The 18,572-nt window shown below is 40.6% G+C and overlaps 1 protein-coding gene across 1 annotated transcript in view; it reads right to left on the bottom strand.

The window, feature by feature from the left end:
- Nucleotides 1-18,572, bottom strand: part of grm7 (glutamate receptor, metabotropic 7) — a 279,002-nt gene that overhangs the window by 123,625 nt on the left and 136,805 nt on the right. The window contains 2 exon segments of the mRNA NM_001113008.1: nt 2,143-2,297; nt 5,563-5,701. Of these exon segments, the coding sequence (NP_001106479.1) occupies nt 2,143-2,297; nt 5,563-5,701 (294 nt within the window).

The following is an 18,572-nucleotide window of genomic DNA, read 5'->3' as shown; positions in this document are numbered from 1 at the left end:
TATTCATATGTAGAATGTCATTCCCTGAGTGATTCCTTAAACTCCCTAAATGTTAGCCTAGCTTTTTGACAAGCACCATAAATAATGTATTAATTTTCGCTCTGTCAGATTCCTATAGAATATTCACATATTCTTATAGTGTAAACAATTTTCTTTGGGTTTGGGTTCTGCTGAACTGCAAGCAGCTTTATAGTGACTGACTGTTAAAGGAAAACTATACCCGCAAACAATGTAGGTCTCTATAAGAATATATTGCATAAACAGCTCATATGTAAAACCCTGCTTTGTCTAAATAAACCATTTTCATAAAAATATACTTTTTTAGTAGTATGTGCTATTGGGTAATCCTACATAGAAAATTGCCATTTTAAGAATGAAGGGCCGCCCCCTGGGATCATAGGATTCACAGTGCACACAAACAAGCCAAGGCACACATACATGCTAGGCCCCATCAGCCAATTAATGGCCAGAGTTCTACCTTTTACTCCCACACTACTTCCTGTTACAGTCAGAGCTGCATTATTTCCTGTCAGCTGATCTCTGAGGGAGCACACAGCCCATCACTAAATGGCGGCTCAAGGGAAAGGATGTAAAAGGGCAATATTTACTGATATATATATATTCCAGTTTGTAGAGATTCTTTAATAGGTCCCTTAACATAATATAAACTATCTGTTGGTTAAATATTCATTCTGGGGGTATAGTTTTCCTTTAAAACAGAAAGCTTATATGGCATATCTGCCTTAAATTTAAAGATCCATAGACAGACAGATGGCAACTTTCCTGGCAATAAGAAGCATGGAGGAGAAATACATTTTTCCAGGACCCCTCCATTGAGACTAGGGGGCTGATTTTCTAAGACACGTTTTCGAATCCGAATTGGAAAAATTCCGATTGGAAACGAACATTTTGCGATTTTTTCGTGTTTTTTGGCGTCTTTACGATTTTTGCGTAAAAACGCGAGTTTTTCGGCGTCTTTACGATTTTTGCGTAGCGTTAAAACTTGCGCCTTTTAAGTTTTAACGCTACGAAAAAGGCGCGACTTTGCGCAACTTTTGTAATGGCTACGAAAAACTCGCGTTTTTACGCAAAAATCGTAAAGACGCCGAAAAACTCGCGTTTTTACGCAAAAATCGTAAAGACGCCGAAAAAAAATCGCAAAATTACCGATCATTACGAAAAAAACGCAATCGGACGCATTCGGCCTGTTCGTGGGTTAGTAAATGTGCCCCTAGGGGAAAGGAGATTATACCATCAATGAATGGGATGGAATATTATAAAGACGGTTATGGACAGCTGAAGGAGGTAGCCGTAAGACGTAAGCCATTACCCTATAGAGGTAGCAAATAATACATTTAGGCACAAGTTATTCCCACCAGGTAAGGGGCAGTACTGGGGGATACACTTGCATACCCCTCACCCATGTGTTATATACCAGAAAGGAAAAAAGTGAATTTAGTATGTAAAGGGAAATAAAAAGGAAGATAAAGACTTCTTATAACCTGAAAACAATACACTGCTTTTCCCTACATACAAATTTCACTCCTGTGTCTCTTTCTGAAAACCTCGATGTGCCCCTGAGTTCCATTAGAAAATGCCTGCCGCCTCTTGACACATTGTTGTTTTGACCTGCCGCTCCTTTAAATCGACTCTGATATTTCCATCTCTCCTTTACCTCTGAGTAATAGCCGCATATTAGACAGCCGAAATTAATTATGAGAAAGGGAGAACGAAGGTTAGTGTCCCATATTTAATCTCTAAGTGTGTCAGACGAGCTATTTCACTGAAAAAAGAAATTCATTTCCAAGATTAGAGTCTGCGGCCGGTGCTCTTTCTGTGGGCTGGAGGTTATTCCATCCGGCTGAATTCTTATTCTGCACCTTGGCTTTCAGACATATTGTCTCCTCGGTATTGCTTACCTTCTAATGCAGTCAACTTCGAATTGGGTGCTCTAAATCTAAGATGTCTCCATAGTAACTAATACGTGAAAATCCATAAAATTTTTAATTTGACAAGCCTGTTTGATTTGCTTGCCCTTAATAAAAACTCAATGTTCCTTCATTATATAAGTGCCTTGTGTCCCCAAAGAGCCTCTCGATGGAATTGTAAAACACGGTGTTACGTGCAATGTGACATTCTTACCTTCTATAGTTGCTCTCTTGGGAAGAATTGTAATAGCCCCCTCAGCTACGTCTTCATTCTGAATTATGGGGCCAACTTTGGCCCCCCAGGTGTCTGATCCCACCCAGTGGAAGTGTCCCACCTTGTCGGCTCTTTTCACTGCAGACAAAACCTGTCTGGGGAAGATGAAAAACTCATGTAACAGCCTCAATTGTCCCAGATACCTAATTCCATGTACATATTTACTCATGTTTATTGTTAAACAAGATTCATAAAACAGCACTACAGGTCTACTGAGCCTTGGTCTGAAATATCCTTACACATTATAAATTCATTATTGGGGGCTCATACTGCTATATGTAAGCTTGCCAGCTATGGTGGCTCCCAGTTAAGGACAGAAGAGTCAAAGTGATTTTAATTCCAATAAATTCATATGCCGTTGAATGAGGACATGTTCATTTTGACCTGATCCCTGAGGCCTGGAGTTGGACCCCCCTGTACATTCAAAGTGATATCATATTTAAATATCCTATAATATGGCTACTTGCCAATTAAAATACAGGTATGGGACCTGTTATACAGAATGCTCGGGACCTGGGGTTTTCCGGATAAGGGATCTTTCTGTCATTTGGATCTCCATAACTTATGTCTGCCTCTAATGAGGATTAATTATATCTTAGTTGGGATCAAGTACAGGTACTGTTTTATTATTACAGAGAAAAGGGAATCATTTAACCATTAAATAAACCCAATAGGGCTGTTCTGCCCCCAATAAGGGGTAATTACATCTTAGTTGGGATCAAGTACAGGTACTGTTTTATTATTACAGAGAAAAGGGAATCATTTAACCATTAAATAAACCCAATAGGGCTGTTCTGCCCCAATAAGGGGTAATTATATCTTAGTTGGGATCAAGTACAGGTACTGTTTTATTATTACAGAGAAAAGGGAATCATTTAACCATTAAATAAACCCAATAGGGCTGTTCTGCCCCCAATAAGGGGTAATTATATCTTAGTTGGGATCAAGTACAAGGAACTGTTTTATTATTACAGAGAAAAAGCGAATCATATTTAAAAATTAGAATTTGATTAAAATGGAGTCTTCCTTTCCGTAATTTGGAACTTTCTGGATAATGGGTTTCCAGATAAGGGATCCCATACCTGTATTTATTAACACAAAGAGATCTGTAAATTAAATGGCAAAGTAGAAAAAAACATTGCAAAAAATAGACTTTGTAACCTAGCTCAGACCAAGCTGAATCCCACTATTTCCTATGCGAAGGGTTGAGAAAGAACTTATTTTGGGCAAAAGAAAGGACAATTAATATTTTGTAATTACTGGTCCCTAATTTTGTCACTTGTAATTGAAATCATTTTTTGGGCTACATATCCATTACTGCACCAAAGGCTACTTTAAAATCAATTCAGCTTGGCCGGAAACACTATTAATCTACGTTTTAGACAATTCACTGAATCTAAAATTCACTTAGGAACAGGGTATGTATTATACTCATAGATGGACCATTTAAAGATAAATGAGAAAAGATTTAGAACATAATGGGACCAGCTTTCTCCACTGAGTAGGACTAGAATAAGGAAAGCGGATATACAAAGCCCTGTTGTTTTTCATCCTTACTGTGAAAAGTGGTCAGTCATCCCTAAATCAGATCTAAAATCCTGTACGGTGACTAAAGACGTAGTAGAAGTACTGTAGTTCTGCTTAGAACACTTGCCATGGAGGGCTAACAATAGTAATCAACAAGGTCGGACTGGGGGGTGAAGGGCCCACCAGGGCTCCCGTCCCAGTGCCCCTGCAGGTGCCCCCACTGGCCGCGTCCCCTAACACCCCCCCAGAAGCCCCCCCCCCCTAAACCCCCTGTTCTCCCCCGAGCGCGTAAATTAAATGTGTCAGGGGAGGAGCGGTCGGGCAGGGGGAGCACCGGCAAAGGGTCGGGTCTGGGCCGCCGGGGCCCACCGGGATTTTTCCCGGCAGCCCAGTCCGACCCTGGTAATCAAACTCTTAATGAGGCTAGAACCCCAACTCCCCCCCCCCAAAAAAAATACATTTTCTGAGCACTTGAGTAATTTACATGGATTTTCTGTTTTTTTTTAGTGGTTTACTGAGATATCTGCATTTTTTCAGACTTCTATTACTAAGCTTTTGGCTTATCTAAGAGTCAGTAATCCTAGGGAGAACTGAATATAGGACATGCATAGAGAGTGCATAGACAGGTAGGGTCGATGACACTCTGACCTTCAAAGAGAGCTGTTTATCCGAAAGCCTGGTAATAACAAACTCTATAGGGCTCATTTACGTCAGCAGGCACAGTGTGCAACTTGCCCTTTTTCCCGCAGTGAGTGGTGTCTAAAACCACTTTCATTAAAGGTACTTGCGTCCAAGTGCATTTCCATATAGTTCCGTATAGTCAGTGCTGATCAGTTCTTCCTGCCTCCCATTTCAAATTGAGTGCTGCTGTGCCCTTTGACGCATGGTGCTGTGCGAATCCTGGAGCTACCGTCACCTCCTGAGTGGGCGATAGCTCCAGGGTTCCACAATGCCCTGCGTCAGTCGCTGCAGCACAGTTGCGCCTAAAGAATCAGGTGCAGACTTCATACTTCAGACTTGCATCCACTTTGGCTACTTGGACGAATTTGCACCAGACGCAGTGCAGGTAAGTCAGATACAGTACAACTGTGCCCGCATTTACCAGCAATGACACATAAATTCTTGGAAAACCAGTCCATTATGGGAAATAATAGATTGTGGTTGCGTTCAAAATTGTGTCAGGGTAAGTGAATGCAACCTTATCACTTAAAATACAAAATTAATGTAAATTGAAAAAGTGCTCTCTTAGTGTGTTTACATCAATTAGATTTCTTGGGGGTTTTTTTACCCTTTAAAGTGGACCTGTCACCCAGACATAAAAAGCTGTATAATAAAAGTCCTTGTCAAATTAAATATGAAACCCAAATTCATTTTTATATTAACTCATCCAAACCCATTATAAAGGCATTTAAATATCCCAGCTGTCAATCATATATTGCCTGCCCCACCTGTATGCCTTAGGCATAGAGGTGGGGCAGACAATAACTTTAGCTTTCCATTCAGCACTACCTAGATATCACTGCACATCACACTTTCCCCCTCCCTTCTCCTCATCTAATTGTGTAGCCAGTGCATGGGCATGGGCATCTGGTCCCCCATTCTGGAACAAGATTTTGGGGTGATACAAAGCTTGCCTTCATAACACAAAATGGTGCCTGCCTGCTTGCTGTGATTGAGTAATTCCAAGATGGAAGGAAACACGATTTATATTATCTATATAGTGTAAGTAAAGTTTATTTTGCTTAGCTAACAATATAGAAAATAATTTGGAGTTATTTCTTAGGGTGACAAGTCCCTTTTAACAAGGAGCACAATATATATTCGGTCCTTTACCTGATGTCATCATCATCGACAGCAAAAAGCACCACGGCACGAGCAGATGAAGTTTCCAAAAGCTGCTTGATAATCTTATCAAAGTCACTGGTCGTTCGTTCATACGGTATCTTCAGGGACTGAGCAATGCAGACACCCCCTGCCAAGACACAAAGAGGATACGAGTGTTTTAGAATGAGCAAGAGAATGGAATAGACTGGGAACTTTCAGTAAGACATGAACAGGTTGCACTTTTGGAATTTTGATCTAAGATTTTCATTATTTTCTCTACACTGGGAAAAAAGAATTGCAGAAATCTTTGGCTTCATTTTGAATCTAGTAGATATTGTTGATAGAATATGTGCAATATGTCAAAAAGGTGCTTCTCATGTCGAAGGGCATTCTTTATGAATGATGCTTTGGAAGGAATGAGCTCCTACATCACAGCGGCAAGAAACAATCCATATAATATCATAAAAGTCATGCAAATTGTACAAAATCATAACCGGTGAAGTTATGAGGATGTTGTACACAAAACAAGTAAAGCTGATTATTCGTAGGAGCTAAAAATAAGTGCAATTTCTATATTAACATATGAAGGCCACAACAGTGAGCCAATCACACCAAGTCCCTTGGAGCACGTCATCTAATGTTACACAATTAGTATATATTTATTTTAGCATTCCATAATACTGACACACAAATGTCTATATTGAAGAGTAGACATCTGGGATTTAAAAAGTTCACAGTAGAATCCCTTCCATTAACTTTATGTATAATGAGCAATGTAACCTTTCATGGCGGCTCTTCCTTCCAAGTGATAGAGTTGTCCCTAATGCCCTTTACACAAATACATTCCATTATTCAGGTTAATTATCCTGCTTTCTTAAAAAGGCAGTGCATCAGGCATAGTAGAGGCTTTAATGCAACTAAAGGGTTGTCCATCTTGCTCCTTTGCCTGGTCTTTGTCATATTTGTCTACATGTGGAGAGCATTAACTCACATCATATCTATTTTTGCTGGTTCATTATCACAGTGATAGCTGAGCTTTGGGGTGCAATAAGGAGGATATAGGGAAAAGGGGCTTGACACGTTGAGTAACATCTTAGTAGAGTAAAAACTTGAGACACAATAATTCCTTCCTAGATTCCAGCTGACCTGGAGGAAGGCAAAAAAAAAAAACTCCAGTTGCTCTCTAGATTAGAAGATAATTCCTGTCTGACTCTAAAACATTGATCCCCAACCACAGCACTGCTCTACATTATGATCATATTTTATAGTAAGACTTATAGAGCCCACCAGTCCCCAGAAAATCATTTTCAAATTTTGCCCTCTATTCTTTGTATGGGAATCACAAGCTAATGATGTTACCCATGAGTGGATCCGATCAATATATTGCTTTTCTGTGTTTTCCAACAGCCAGAGGCCTATTTTTTAAAGTGTGTTGTATATCTTGACATTTCCAGAAAAAAATCCCATTTACTTCTGCTGCCTGGTTTCTAGGAAATCCCAATAGTGAGGAGCCAGTGGCTGCTAAGTAAATGAATGAGTCTAGTTTTTACTAGAGCAATATTGTCAGCCCACTCTTGGACTAACAAGGTTTTGTAGTTTATGAAAAAAGCATGATTTTGTTTTAGTCAACAGGAGCATCAGGATAAGCCATGTCCTTACCACCTGACCTATGGCAGTTAGTGCAGAGGTATGTGAGGTGCAGGGTACAGCCAGACCCCAGGGGTGCTCTCTGCAAGGATTGTCGTAAATTACACCTTATGTTCACTAAAGGTGGCCATATGTTGGGACATCACTAAACAAGCACCTTGAGGTAGGCGATATCAGATTGATCTGATTGTTCGGTACTAGGGACAAACAATTGGATCACAAGGACAGGGATACAGGTCATCGGAGCGAGGACTGCATGAACAATTTGGTCATAACTTGGACTTAATTTCTAAACCTGTCTAATTAATATCTGCCCAGTTTTCATCCAAATATCAGTCAGGAAGACACGATAAGCTGCAGATTAAAGGAGCCTGAATCGGCAGCTAAAATCTGCTCTTGTATGGTCATCTAAAGGCTAGTGCCACACAGGGCTGATTCTTGGCCTGCAGAAAAATGGCCTGAGGGCCAAACAGTGAGGGTATCCTAATATTGCTCTCTTTAGGTAGTATGCCCACCTTATAGTGTATTGCCACCTTAAGTTTAGTGAAAGAAAAGAAAAAAAAACACGAGGAAGCATGATATCTGTATTTGTTTTTCTAGCAGGGCTTTTGGGGGCAGTAATGAATATGTATTACCTAAGGTTCCACTGAGAACAATAGACTGGGTGAAGCTTTGTTTATACAAAAGATAAAAGATGGCTTTACACAGCAGCGCTTAGAGCAGGCAGACTGCAATAAAAACTAGGGCTTCTGCTTGCCAGAAATGATTGTGTACATGTACAGCATGCAAACACATGCCACATACATACAAAAATAACTGGAGGATGCGTCATCAGACTGGGCATGCTGTGGTGTCTCGTCTCAGAACACACAAGTGTCATCCACAAGTAAACATTGTGCCCCTTAATGGTCAATCAGAAAGAATTTGCATCTGGGGTATTACTGTACTTTGCACATTGAACCGGATTAAATATTATAGTCACGTTAGGGACAGGGTTGCCACCAATTCTGGCAAAAAAACAGGCCTTCCTATATTTTTAGCTTTCTTTCCTGTTCAAAACATTTACATCAGTTGTCATTTTTACCTGCCAGGCCGACAAAAAAAATGGCAAGGAGGCAACCCTAGTTAGGGGACAAGTACGGGGTGAGAGAGGGGATGCACACCCAATTCCCACCACTCAACTTTCATGAATACAGTGCTGCCAAACACAGGCATTTATGGGAAAAGATGGGTCTTGAGCTCCATTCTACTGGGCAGGAATATGATGGGAGGGAATGGTGCAAAGTACAAAAAACATGGCTGTTTTATATAATGTCCACTTGTGGTAAGTGTAACCGTTCCTGGCAGCTAAAACAATAACAATTGATAGGACATCAAAATGAAAAAAAGCGTTGTTACTTCCAAAGAACCTCCCACACCTTGGGTTGTTTCCCCATTATAGTGGCCGCGTCCCTCCCAGTGCAGGACCGACATAGCTCATTATGTCCCCAAACTAATCAACTGCAGCCAAATTAATTCACTCGCTGGATCTGCTTAGTTGCTTCTCCATTCCAGACTAATTGGATTATTAATTAAGTGAAATAGAGACAAATTATTTTTTTTCCACTTATTTGGCTCAAAAGTTCCTCTTGACGAGTGCTTTTCGGTTTTGGCTGGGTTGCATCTGGGGAGAATTATGAGAGTCTATCTACTTTTAATTAGAATAACTTGTGTCTTTTAAATTGATCAGCGTTAATGTCTTACTTTAAAAACTAATTTTGGTAAACTTACTTTTCCTGGCTCGAAATGAGAGAAAATGTTGTTACGAGCATAATTCTGGCCTTTGGCTGTAAAGCAGGGTTGAGGGGGAGTGGAATTCATAGTGGTGAGTAACATTAACTGGCAAGGCCCAATGGGGCACGGCTTGTACATTTTGAAACACAAAATACATTTTGCAAACTCATTATTCAGGGATTATATTTTTGATGAACGTCAAATACTGAAAGTATTTAAGAGCTGTAAAACTATGAAAAATGTTCTTTATCAGAGTTCCTTTGAATGAATGGGTTGGAGGTTGTTTATGAAACCCAATCAAAAAGTCTAGAGATATTAAACCTGATCATCAACAAGATGTGTTTTACTGGTACTAGATAGAAATAACTGGTGTATGGTAGAGAAGAGACAACTCCTATGATATGCTAGTCAGCTCTTGGGCTTTGTTGAATCATTCATTTTTGCAGCCAATGTCACAGGTTTCGTCCTGTTTATATGTTTATGGGACCCCTGTATTTATGCCATTTATGTCCTAGTTTGTTTTAGTTTAAGGCAATTTACAACTAGTATATAGAGTACATTTGGGATGCCCAAACTGTAATCCTCCAGCTGTTGTGGTTCAGCGAAACCTAGAGTTTTAAAGTTTAAATATTACTTTATATTGGGGTCTCAGCATGCTGGTAATAACCAAGCCCCCCCCCCCACACCTTCAGCTTGGTTACAATACTGAGTAACTTTCTACACAACCTTGGTTGAATCATAATTCCACTTTGCAGGGAAATGCTTTCTAATCCCAAAAATATTACGTTAAGTATGTATGTATATCTTTATTTTTTAAAGCGCTACTTATGTACGCAGCGCTGTACAGTAGAATACATTAATACAAACAGGGGTTATTAGGATAATAGATAAATACAAAGAACACAAATAAATGAAAGATACAGTTGCAATAAAATAAGAGTCAAAGACACAAGAGGATGGAGGTCCCTGCCCCGTAGAGCTTACAATCTATATAAGTAGCCATACTTAGTAGCTTATACACCATCAGCATCAGACTCGGGTGTGTGGGGCACACCTGGGATGCTACCCCAGGGCCCCCCTGCCAACTAACCACCCAAAACCCCACCCCCCAATCATGTGTACTTTATACTTAACTTTGCTGCAACTGGGGGAGGGAGGTCAGTGGAGAAGTGCCAACGCTTCGGATAGGGTCTGAGTTAGTGGTGCCTATGAGGGCTGGGGCCCACCAGTTTTGTCTCCCAATGTCCTACTGGCCCAGTCTGACCCTGTACACCATGGCCATATCATTCAAGCTTTCTGTATAAATGACTTGCTCATATCTATAAAAGTCACACTCAGCGGCTATGTTTGGAGTCACAACATGACTATATAAAGGCGATTCCTAATGGTCTGGCAAGTCTTGACACCTCCAAAAAACAATTTTCTTTCTTGCAAATCCCCATCAGCGAGAAGCTAGTGACCTCTTAAATAAAGGCAAAAGGCCGGTCTTTACTTGTCATGATGCTGTGCGTGTATTTAGCCATTACCAAGCAAGGGAAGCACAGCTGTTTAATAACAAGATTGTGAGCAGGGGGAATAACAGGAGGGGAGCAGAGTCTGTGTGAAGTTATCAGCGCTCTGACAGATCAGGAGCAGGTATAAATAGGCCTGTGTGAATTCCCACCTTCACGGTGCCAGTAAACGAGGAGGTGGAAGAGACAAATTCGATTTCAGCTAAGGAAGTTTAAATTAGATCAGGTGCAAGGAACACTCAGATACATCGCCCTGCTGAAGAATATGACTTGTTTGGCAATTAAAGGATTCTGAAAGTTGTAGTTTAACAACAGAAGGGACATTTGTTTGGGCACTACCTGCTAGGAGGTACCATTTCAATAAAACTGTATTCTGTAACTTAAAGCTCAAATTGGCAGAATGAAAAGGGTTTGGTATGAAAATGGAAGGGGCACAGCAGGTTGGCAGACTGAGAATATCAGGGAGGGTTATGGAATAAAATAAAACTATTAAAAGCAGTATTTATCTATTCTTTTCTATTCTCTGCCCTAGTGATCCTGACTATTGAAACTAATTACCAGCAAAAAGCGGAAGAAAAATGCATAGCTGACTTCTGCTACATTGTTTCATGAGACAGCACCAGCAGTGCAGAAAGGGACAGACAAATAATGCAATTATTGCAGTAGCAATTAGTATCAAACCCATTTGAAAATGTTTAGTGAATGTACATTGTTAAATTTATTTAGTAAAAAGTAATAACTTTAGTATAAAGTAAAATGTTATATTTTGGATTTACATCTACTTTACGTCACAGTGACTCCCAACATCAAATGACTCACTGACCCACAGCATTGAATTACACAGTCACACCAGCATTGAATGGCACAATCATGCAAAGCATTGAGTGACAGTGACTTCAATTATCCTATCCCACAGTGACCCCCTAGCATTAAATGGCACAGTGACCCAAGCAAGAATTAGAAGTGACTCCCATCATCAAATGGCACAGTGACTCCCAGCAATGAATAGCACAGTGACTCAAATTATTAAATGGCACAGTGATGCCAGTATCAAATAGCACAAACACAGCAATAAATAACAGAGTGACTACTATCAAGCTAGAATAGGTAGTGACTCCCAGCATTAAATGGCTCAGTGTCTCCCACTATTAAATGGCACCCTAATGACAGTATCAAATGGCACAATTACCCGCAGCATTACATAGTAGAGTAACTTTTATCATTAAATGGCACAGTGACCCTTAGCATTAAACAGCACAGTGACCCAAGCAAGAATTGGAAGTGACTCCCAGCATAAAAAATTGCACAGTGTCTCCCTGCATCACATAGCGCAGTGACTCCCAGCATCAAATGGCACAGTGACTCCCAGCATCAAATGGCACAGTGACTCCCAGAATCAAATGGCACAGTGACTCCCAGCATCAAATGGCACAGTGACTCCCAGCATCAAATGGCACAGCGACTCCCAGCATCAAATGGCACAGCGACTCCCAGAACTGAATGGCACAGTGACTCCCAGCACTGAATGGCACAGTGACTCCAAGAACTGAATGGCACAGTGACTCCCAGCACTGAATGGCACAGTGACTCCCAGCATCAAATGGCACAGTGACTCCCAGCACTGAATGGCACAGTGACTCCCAGCATCAAATGGCACAGCGACTCCCAGAACTGAATGGCACAGTGACTCCCAGCATCAAATGGCACAGCGACTCCCAGAACTGAATGGCACAGTGACTCCCAGCACTGAATGGCACAGTGACTCCAATTATTAAATGGCACATTGATGCCAGTATCAAATGGCACAATCACCCACAGCAATAAATAACAGTGACTTCCATCATCAAATGCTACCGTAACCCTCTAGCATTAAATAGCACAGTGACTCCAGTGTTAAATGGCACAATGACTCACAGAATTAAATAGCAGGGTGACTTCAATCATCAAATGGCACAGTGACCCCCTAGCATTAAATGACACAGTGACCCATGCAATAATTGGAAGTATCTCCCAGCATTAAATGGTACAGTGACTTCTGGCATCAAATAACTACAGGTCTAGTAGTTCATAGAAGCCAACCTCTCAGTAGGAATAGGCTGCATTCTGAGCTCAGCATTTATTAAGCTCTATGGTGTTCCATAGCTAACAGCTGAAATGCAACATAGTATATAGGCCATGATAACCTCAGGCCCTGAACTTCCCTTTCAGCCACCCCAGGTAGCTGGACACACTGGGCTTTGAACCTTGAACTGCCACATTATCCCTCTTCATAATAATCCACCAGTAGCAGCACATACAGATACAGCAGACTTTACTCACTTTGCACAATTAGCACATTGTTTATGTCACAGGGGAAAAAGAGAGCAGTCGTTTCTGGCAGAAAGAAAAATACATGTAGGGACCCCAAAGAATTGGGCCCCTCCAGGATTAGTTCCCCTTTAGACAGGCACCATGAGGGTGGCCTTATGAGATTTGGACACCTAAAGGTGGTCCTGGGTGTTTATGTGTGAAAAGGGAGTTTCCCTGCAAGTTAACAGCCACCACTAGATGTCGCTGTGCTAAAAGTATAAAAAGGGCTGACACCCAGTTTCAGCAGGTCTTCGTCCTGGGACTGCTTCTTGTAAAGAAGCGTATAACAGGCTTGTGTTCTAGTACAGGAGGTACTGTAACAGGTCACTCTAGGAGTGACAGGCAGGCTAGAGAGAACGGGCAGTGATAGCCCCGACAGGAGAGAGAGGGGTTAAGACCCCCCCAGCACTCATGGCTGGAGTTAAGGGCCTGTAGTGTGTAGTAAGAGGAGCCAAGTCAGCACCTGGGAGTGTTCCCAGTGAAGGGGCCCTACGCGTGGACCGGGGTGAGTTCCTAGGTGGAAGCATCCGGCGGGAGTACCGGGGGTAGCCCAAAGAGAGAGTGTGTGACTTGAGCCGTCTGTGTGACATCCTCTGAAGTGTTCTGCCTGCATCATCAATAAAACAAGTTCATCTGGTTCACCATTTTAACCAGTGTCTTGGTGGTTCATATACTGAGGATCCTCAACTGCCTGGTAAGCAGCTACCCCAAGGGAGGGGCAAGGTACCGGGAGTTGCTGGGAGTCCGGGTCCAAGGAGGACCTCATAGAGTTTTCCCAGGGAGGAGACATATAGTTCTACCTATACCTACCCTGGGTGGAGGCACGCCATTCATTTATATTACACCTGTCCCCCATAATAAGCGGGGGCTCAGGGCTCCTGTAGCGCCACACGCAGGTGATTGCATGTTAAAAGTACAGCCGTAGCCAAAATAGGGTTACATACATTTATATAGTTATTTGTGAGATTATGCTACCCCCACCCCCCAAACAAATGGTCTTGTCAATTTTAATTACATTTTTATGATATTGATATAGCGCACAAGTCCCAGATAAAGTCATATACATCATATAGAGTATATCAGTAAATATAGAACTTTTACATCTTTTCCATTGAGCCACCATTTTGTGATTTTGTGAGTTCACCTGACAGGAAATAATGCAGCTCTACCTGTAACAGGAAGTAGTGTGGGAGCAAAAGGCAGAACTCTGCCTATTAATTGGCTAATGTGGCCTAGCATGTATGTGTGCCCTAGGTTTGTTTGTGTGCACTGTGAATCCTATAATCCTATGACTCTTTAGCGTATGTGATATAATTTATTACTGGAATATTCAGCATTTTGTGTGGTCAAAAACACATTTTTAGGTCAGTATAATATATGTAACATTTACTTGGAAAAATGCCCATTTTCTTTCCTAAGAAAGAAAAAGAGGGGGCACATTCTAACATGGAGCCTGCTTGGCTGTATATGGTTTCTAAGCTGCTCCATGAGCGGAATGCCTTGAATGCAAGTGGAACTATGCTGTTATTTCTCTATGCACCCATACTGACATCTTTATGGTGAAATCTGAAGAAGCACAAAAGTATCAAACACCAGAGTTGTGACACACATTGGATGGAACTGTCCATTCTCTGCTGTAGGCAGTTTATCTTATATACAACTGTACATTATGAGGCAATATCATAGCAGGGGGGGGACACAAGACTTCCTGGCTATGAATTCCCAGCTAACCAGAGCTACTGCGCAGTCCCACACATACGTCCTCTTACGCATCCATCATGTTTCTGATTGGTTGGAGTTTAATGACCTAACATTAAGGTGCCAATTAACTGCAAGAGACTAAACCACTATTGGCTGCTCCTGCATCTTTAAGCGTTAACAGGGCACGGTAATATCCCTTGGACATTTTTTATTATGTAATTTTGTTTTCGAGCGCGTGGAAAGTGCCATAAACCTGAGCGCTGTGATGGAATGGCTGCACTGAGTATAAACAGTAGGCCAATGAATGGTGCCGTATATTATCTTTATTTGGTAAATGTGTGTTGTGTTTTTATTGATTATATGCATCATTCTCGGTGCACGTGTCACTTTTAGTACCTATGCACCTAAAAACCACACACGCCTCATAAAACATTACTGATGTGAGTATAAAACTACGTACCGTTTTTTTGGAGAGAATTTGGAGGGGAGGGAGGGGTGGAGGTAGGAGGACTCTGGCGGAAATCTCCCATTTCAAGGTAAATATTTGTCTTTGTGTTATCAGCAGGAAATAGAATATTTCCAACCCTGCCCAATGGATAATTTAATTTACTTCTTTTCTTAATACAGAAAAAGCCATGTATATAGGAAATTACAAAATAACTGACTTTGCTTGAGGTTGTAAATATAGGGGCAGGAAGATATTGTGCAGGTATAGGATCTGTTAGCTGGAAACCCATTATCAAGAAAGTAGTAATAATAAAACAGTAGCTTGCAGTTGATCCCAACTAAGATATAATTACCCCTTATTAGGGGCAGAACAGCCCTATTGGGTTTATTTAATGGTTAAATGATTCCCTTTTCTCTGTAATAATAAAACAGTACCTGTACTTGATCCCAACTAAGATATAATTACCCCTTATTGGGGGCAGAACAGGCCTATTGGGTTTATTTCATGGTTAAATGATTCCCTTTTCTCTGTAATAATAAAACAGTACCTGTACTTGATCCCAACTAAGATATAATTACCCCTTATTAGGGGCAGAACAGCCCTATTGGGTTTATTTAATGGTTAAATGATTCCCTTTTCTCTGTAATAATAAAACAGTACCTGTACTTGATCCCAACTAAGATATAATTACCCCTTATTGGGGGCAGAACAGCCCTATTGGGTTTATTTAATGGTTAAATGATTCCCTTTTCTCTGTAATAATAAAACAGTACCTGTACTTGATCCCAACTAAGATATAATTACCCCTTATTGGGGGCAGAACAGCCCTATTGGGTTTATTTAATGGTTAAATGATTCCCTTTTCTCTGTAATAATAAAACAGTACCTGTACTTGATCCCAACTAAGATATAATTACCCCTTATTGGGGGCAGAACAGCCCTATTGGGTTTATTTAATGGTTAAATGATTCCCTTTTCTCTGTAATAATAAAACAGTACCTTGCAGTTGATCCTAACTAAGATATAATAAATCCTTAGTGGAGGCAAAACAATCCTATTGAGTTAAATTAATGTTTAAATAATTTTTAGCAGATTTAAATTATGGAGATCCATATTATGGAAAGATTCTTTAACTAGAAAACCTCTGGTCCTGAACAATCTGGATAACAGGTCCGATACATGTTTACATAATATACCGAGGCTTATGCCAGATATGACCCATCTTTTGGGCCACATACAGATTGCCACATTGCTCCTATAGGTATTAAAAGCCACAAGGAGGACCTTTACACTGAAGTGTAGGTTCATGTATTTTTCGTTTGGGTTACAACCCACATTTCTGGGCTGGTTATCATATCAGCTGTTCAACTGTGGTGCAATGTCTGATGGCAATGTGTGCATAAGTGTGACAAAAAGTTATATAAGGGGAGCTAAAGGCTTACAACATATTGCTTGTGTCTGTGACTGTTTGCTTCTCCTAGAAATTGAATACCTAAGGCAACTATATGACCTTACCTCATGGTAGAACCCCCTCTAAAGTAACATGGCTGCTATGGTTTCTTGCAAAAAGTGACTTTTCCATATGAAATCCATTGCAGCAAAATATCAAATATGGATCCAAAAAAAGCTTGGATACTAGAGTTTGAATGAGGGTCTGTACCTTGGAGAAGGTTCAAGAAGCACATTCGAAATAGTGTCTGAATAGTCTGGTGTATCCAAGGCCAGTCCAAGTGAGGCACATTCACACATTGTGGGGTCAGTGTTGGACTGGCCCACAGGGATACCAGGAAAACTCCCAGTGGGCCAAGGTGTCAATGGGCGCTTCTGCCTCTAACTATTTGGCCTATTTTATGGCCATTCCCTATTTTTTTGCTTGGAAACAAAGAGACTGAAGAATACATTATAGCATGTAAAGACTATTTTTGCACAAAATACATTCAGGTATATGGGCATTTTGTTGCCGTGTTCTTTTGTGGCTAAAATTTTCACAGCAAAGATTTCAATTTTTTGAAAATATAAGGTGATGGCGAAATGCAGACGATTGATGCAAATCCATACTTGGCAAAAAAATTCACTCATCACTACTGGCTGGCAAATTCAGATCCACTTATCTGCCAAGATCCATGTAGATCTTCCCATTTATGTGCAGCTTTAGTTATACTTCTTAACTTTAGTTTACATCTTAACCTAATTCAAAGCAAGCTTGTTAATATGTAAACTTCATAAAACTCCAGGGTAGGAAAAATGTATGTGTAGGCGTCGAGGCAGACTTTGTGGTCCCACCTTTACTCAAGCCTCAATAGCCTTATAAAAAAGTTTCAGTAAATAAAATGATTATCATAGCATTCACCCAGCACTGTATGACTAGGGATGTAGCAAACCTAAAAAAAAAAGTTTGCGAACGTGTTCGCGAACTTACGCCAAAAAGCGTGAATATTCACGAACTTTGCAAACCCCATAGACTTCAATGGGAAGGCGAACTTTAAAACCTAGAAAAGCCATTTCTGGCCAGAAAACTGATTTTAAATTTGTTTAAAGGGTGCCACGACCTGGACAGTGACATGCAGGAGGGGGATCAAGGGCAAAAACTTCTCTGAAAAATACTTTGTTGAAAAAGGCGTTGCGTAAAAACGGGCAGACCTAAACGGGATTTGCTTACACCAGTACTATGCTGAAAAACGCCATGTGTGGTTGTGCGGCGTTTTTTTAGGCTGAGAAAAAATGCAGAGAAAAAAAACGCGGCGAACCCAATTTGCGAACATACGCGGAAAGTTCGCGAACTTGCGCGTTCGCGAACACCCGATGTTCGCCGCCGAACAGTTCGCTACATCTCTATGTATGACATTTACTTCCATTTTCAACTCAATAAAGCACCTAAATGGAAGGGCTGTGACATCCCTAAATCTCCCAGTGTTGACTAAGGATGTTGGGAGCTAGGGTTTCAGCAATAGCCAGAGCGAGACATTAGCTATCCCCGCTTCATCGCCTCGGTACATTGTCGGCAGCACTGTGACTCATTTGTTTGCTGGGAATCAATCTTCAGAATATTGATTTATTCTACAATTTAATTCAATCATGAAATAAATGTTTATTCGCACAATAGGATTCGGAGTCGCAACATATCTTTACATTCAACTGCAATTACTCTTTTCTCTTCACTGCTTTGTAATATGGTTTGTCAGATCCAGTGGTTAGAGCGTTAATTATATGTGTATTGAATTTATCCAGCTGATATGGGCAAGCAGAAAATCTAATCTACTGCAAAGCTGGGCAGAATTATTCTATTTAAAATCCCGATATTTATTCTTTTTGTCTTTTCCTAAACTATATATTGCTTGCCAAAACTGTAACCCAACTGATGTTCAGTCTTTCTGCATAACATAAATATTAACTGTAACAGAACTCCATTGCGATAAGCACATTTTTTTGTTAGGTGTGGATTTGAGGCAAATTTCAGAATTTCTGCATTAGACATATTAAAAAAAAAAAAAAAAAAAACTGGCACAAAATGCTCATAAATACCAATGTATTTTGTGCAAAAAAAAAAAAAAAAAGTCGGCATGAAAAAACACCCATAAGCGGGAATGTAA

This window comes from Xenopus tropicalis, chromosome 4 (genome assembly GCF_000004195.4).
Source record: "Xenopus tropicalis strain Nigerian chromosome 4, UCB_Xtro_10.0, whole genome shotgun sequence".
In the NCBI taxonomy this organism is placed as follows: Eukaryota; Metazoa; Chordata; class Amphibia; order Anura; family Pipidae; genus Xenopus; species Xenopus tropicalis.
This window is presented reverse-complemented; position numbering and strand designations above follow the sequence as displayed.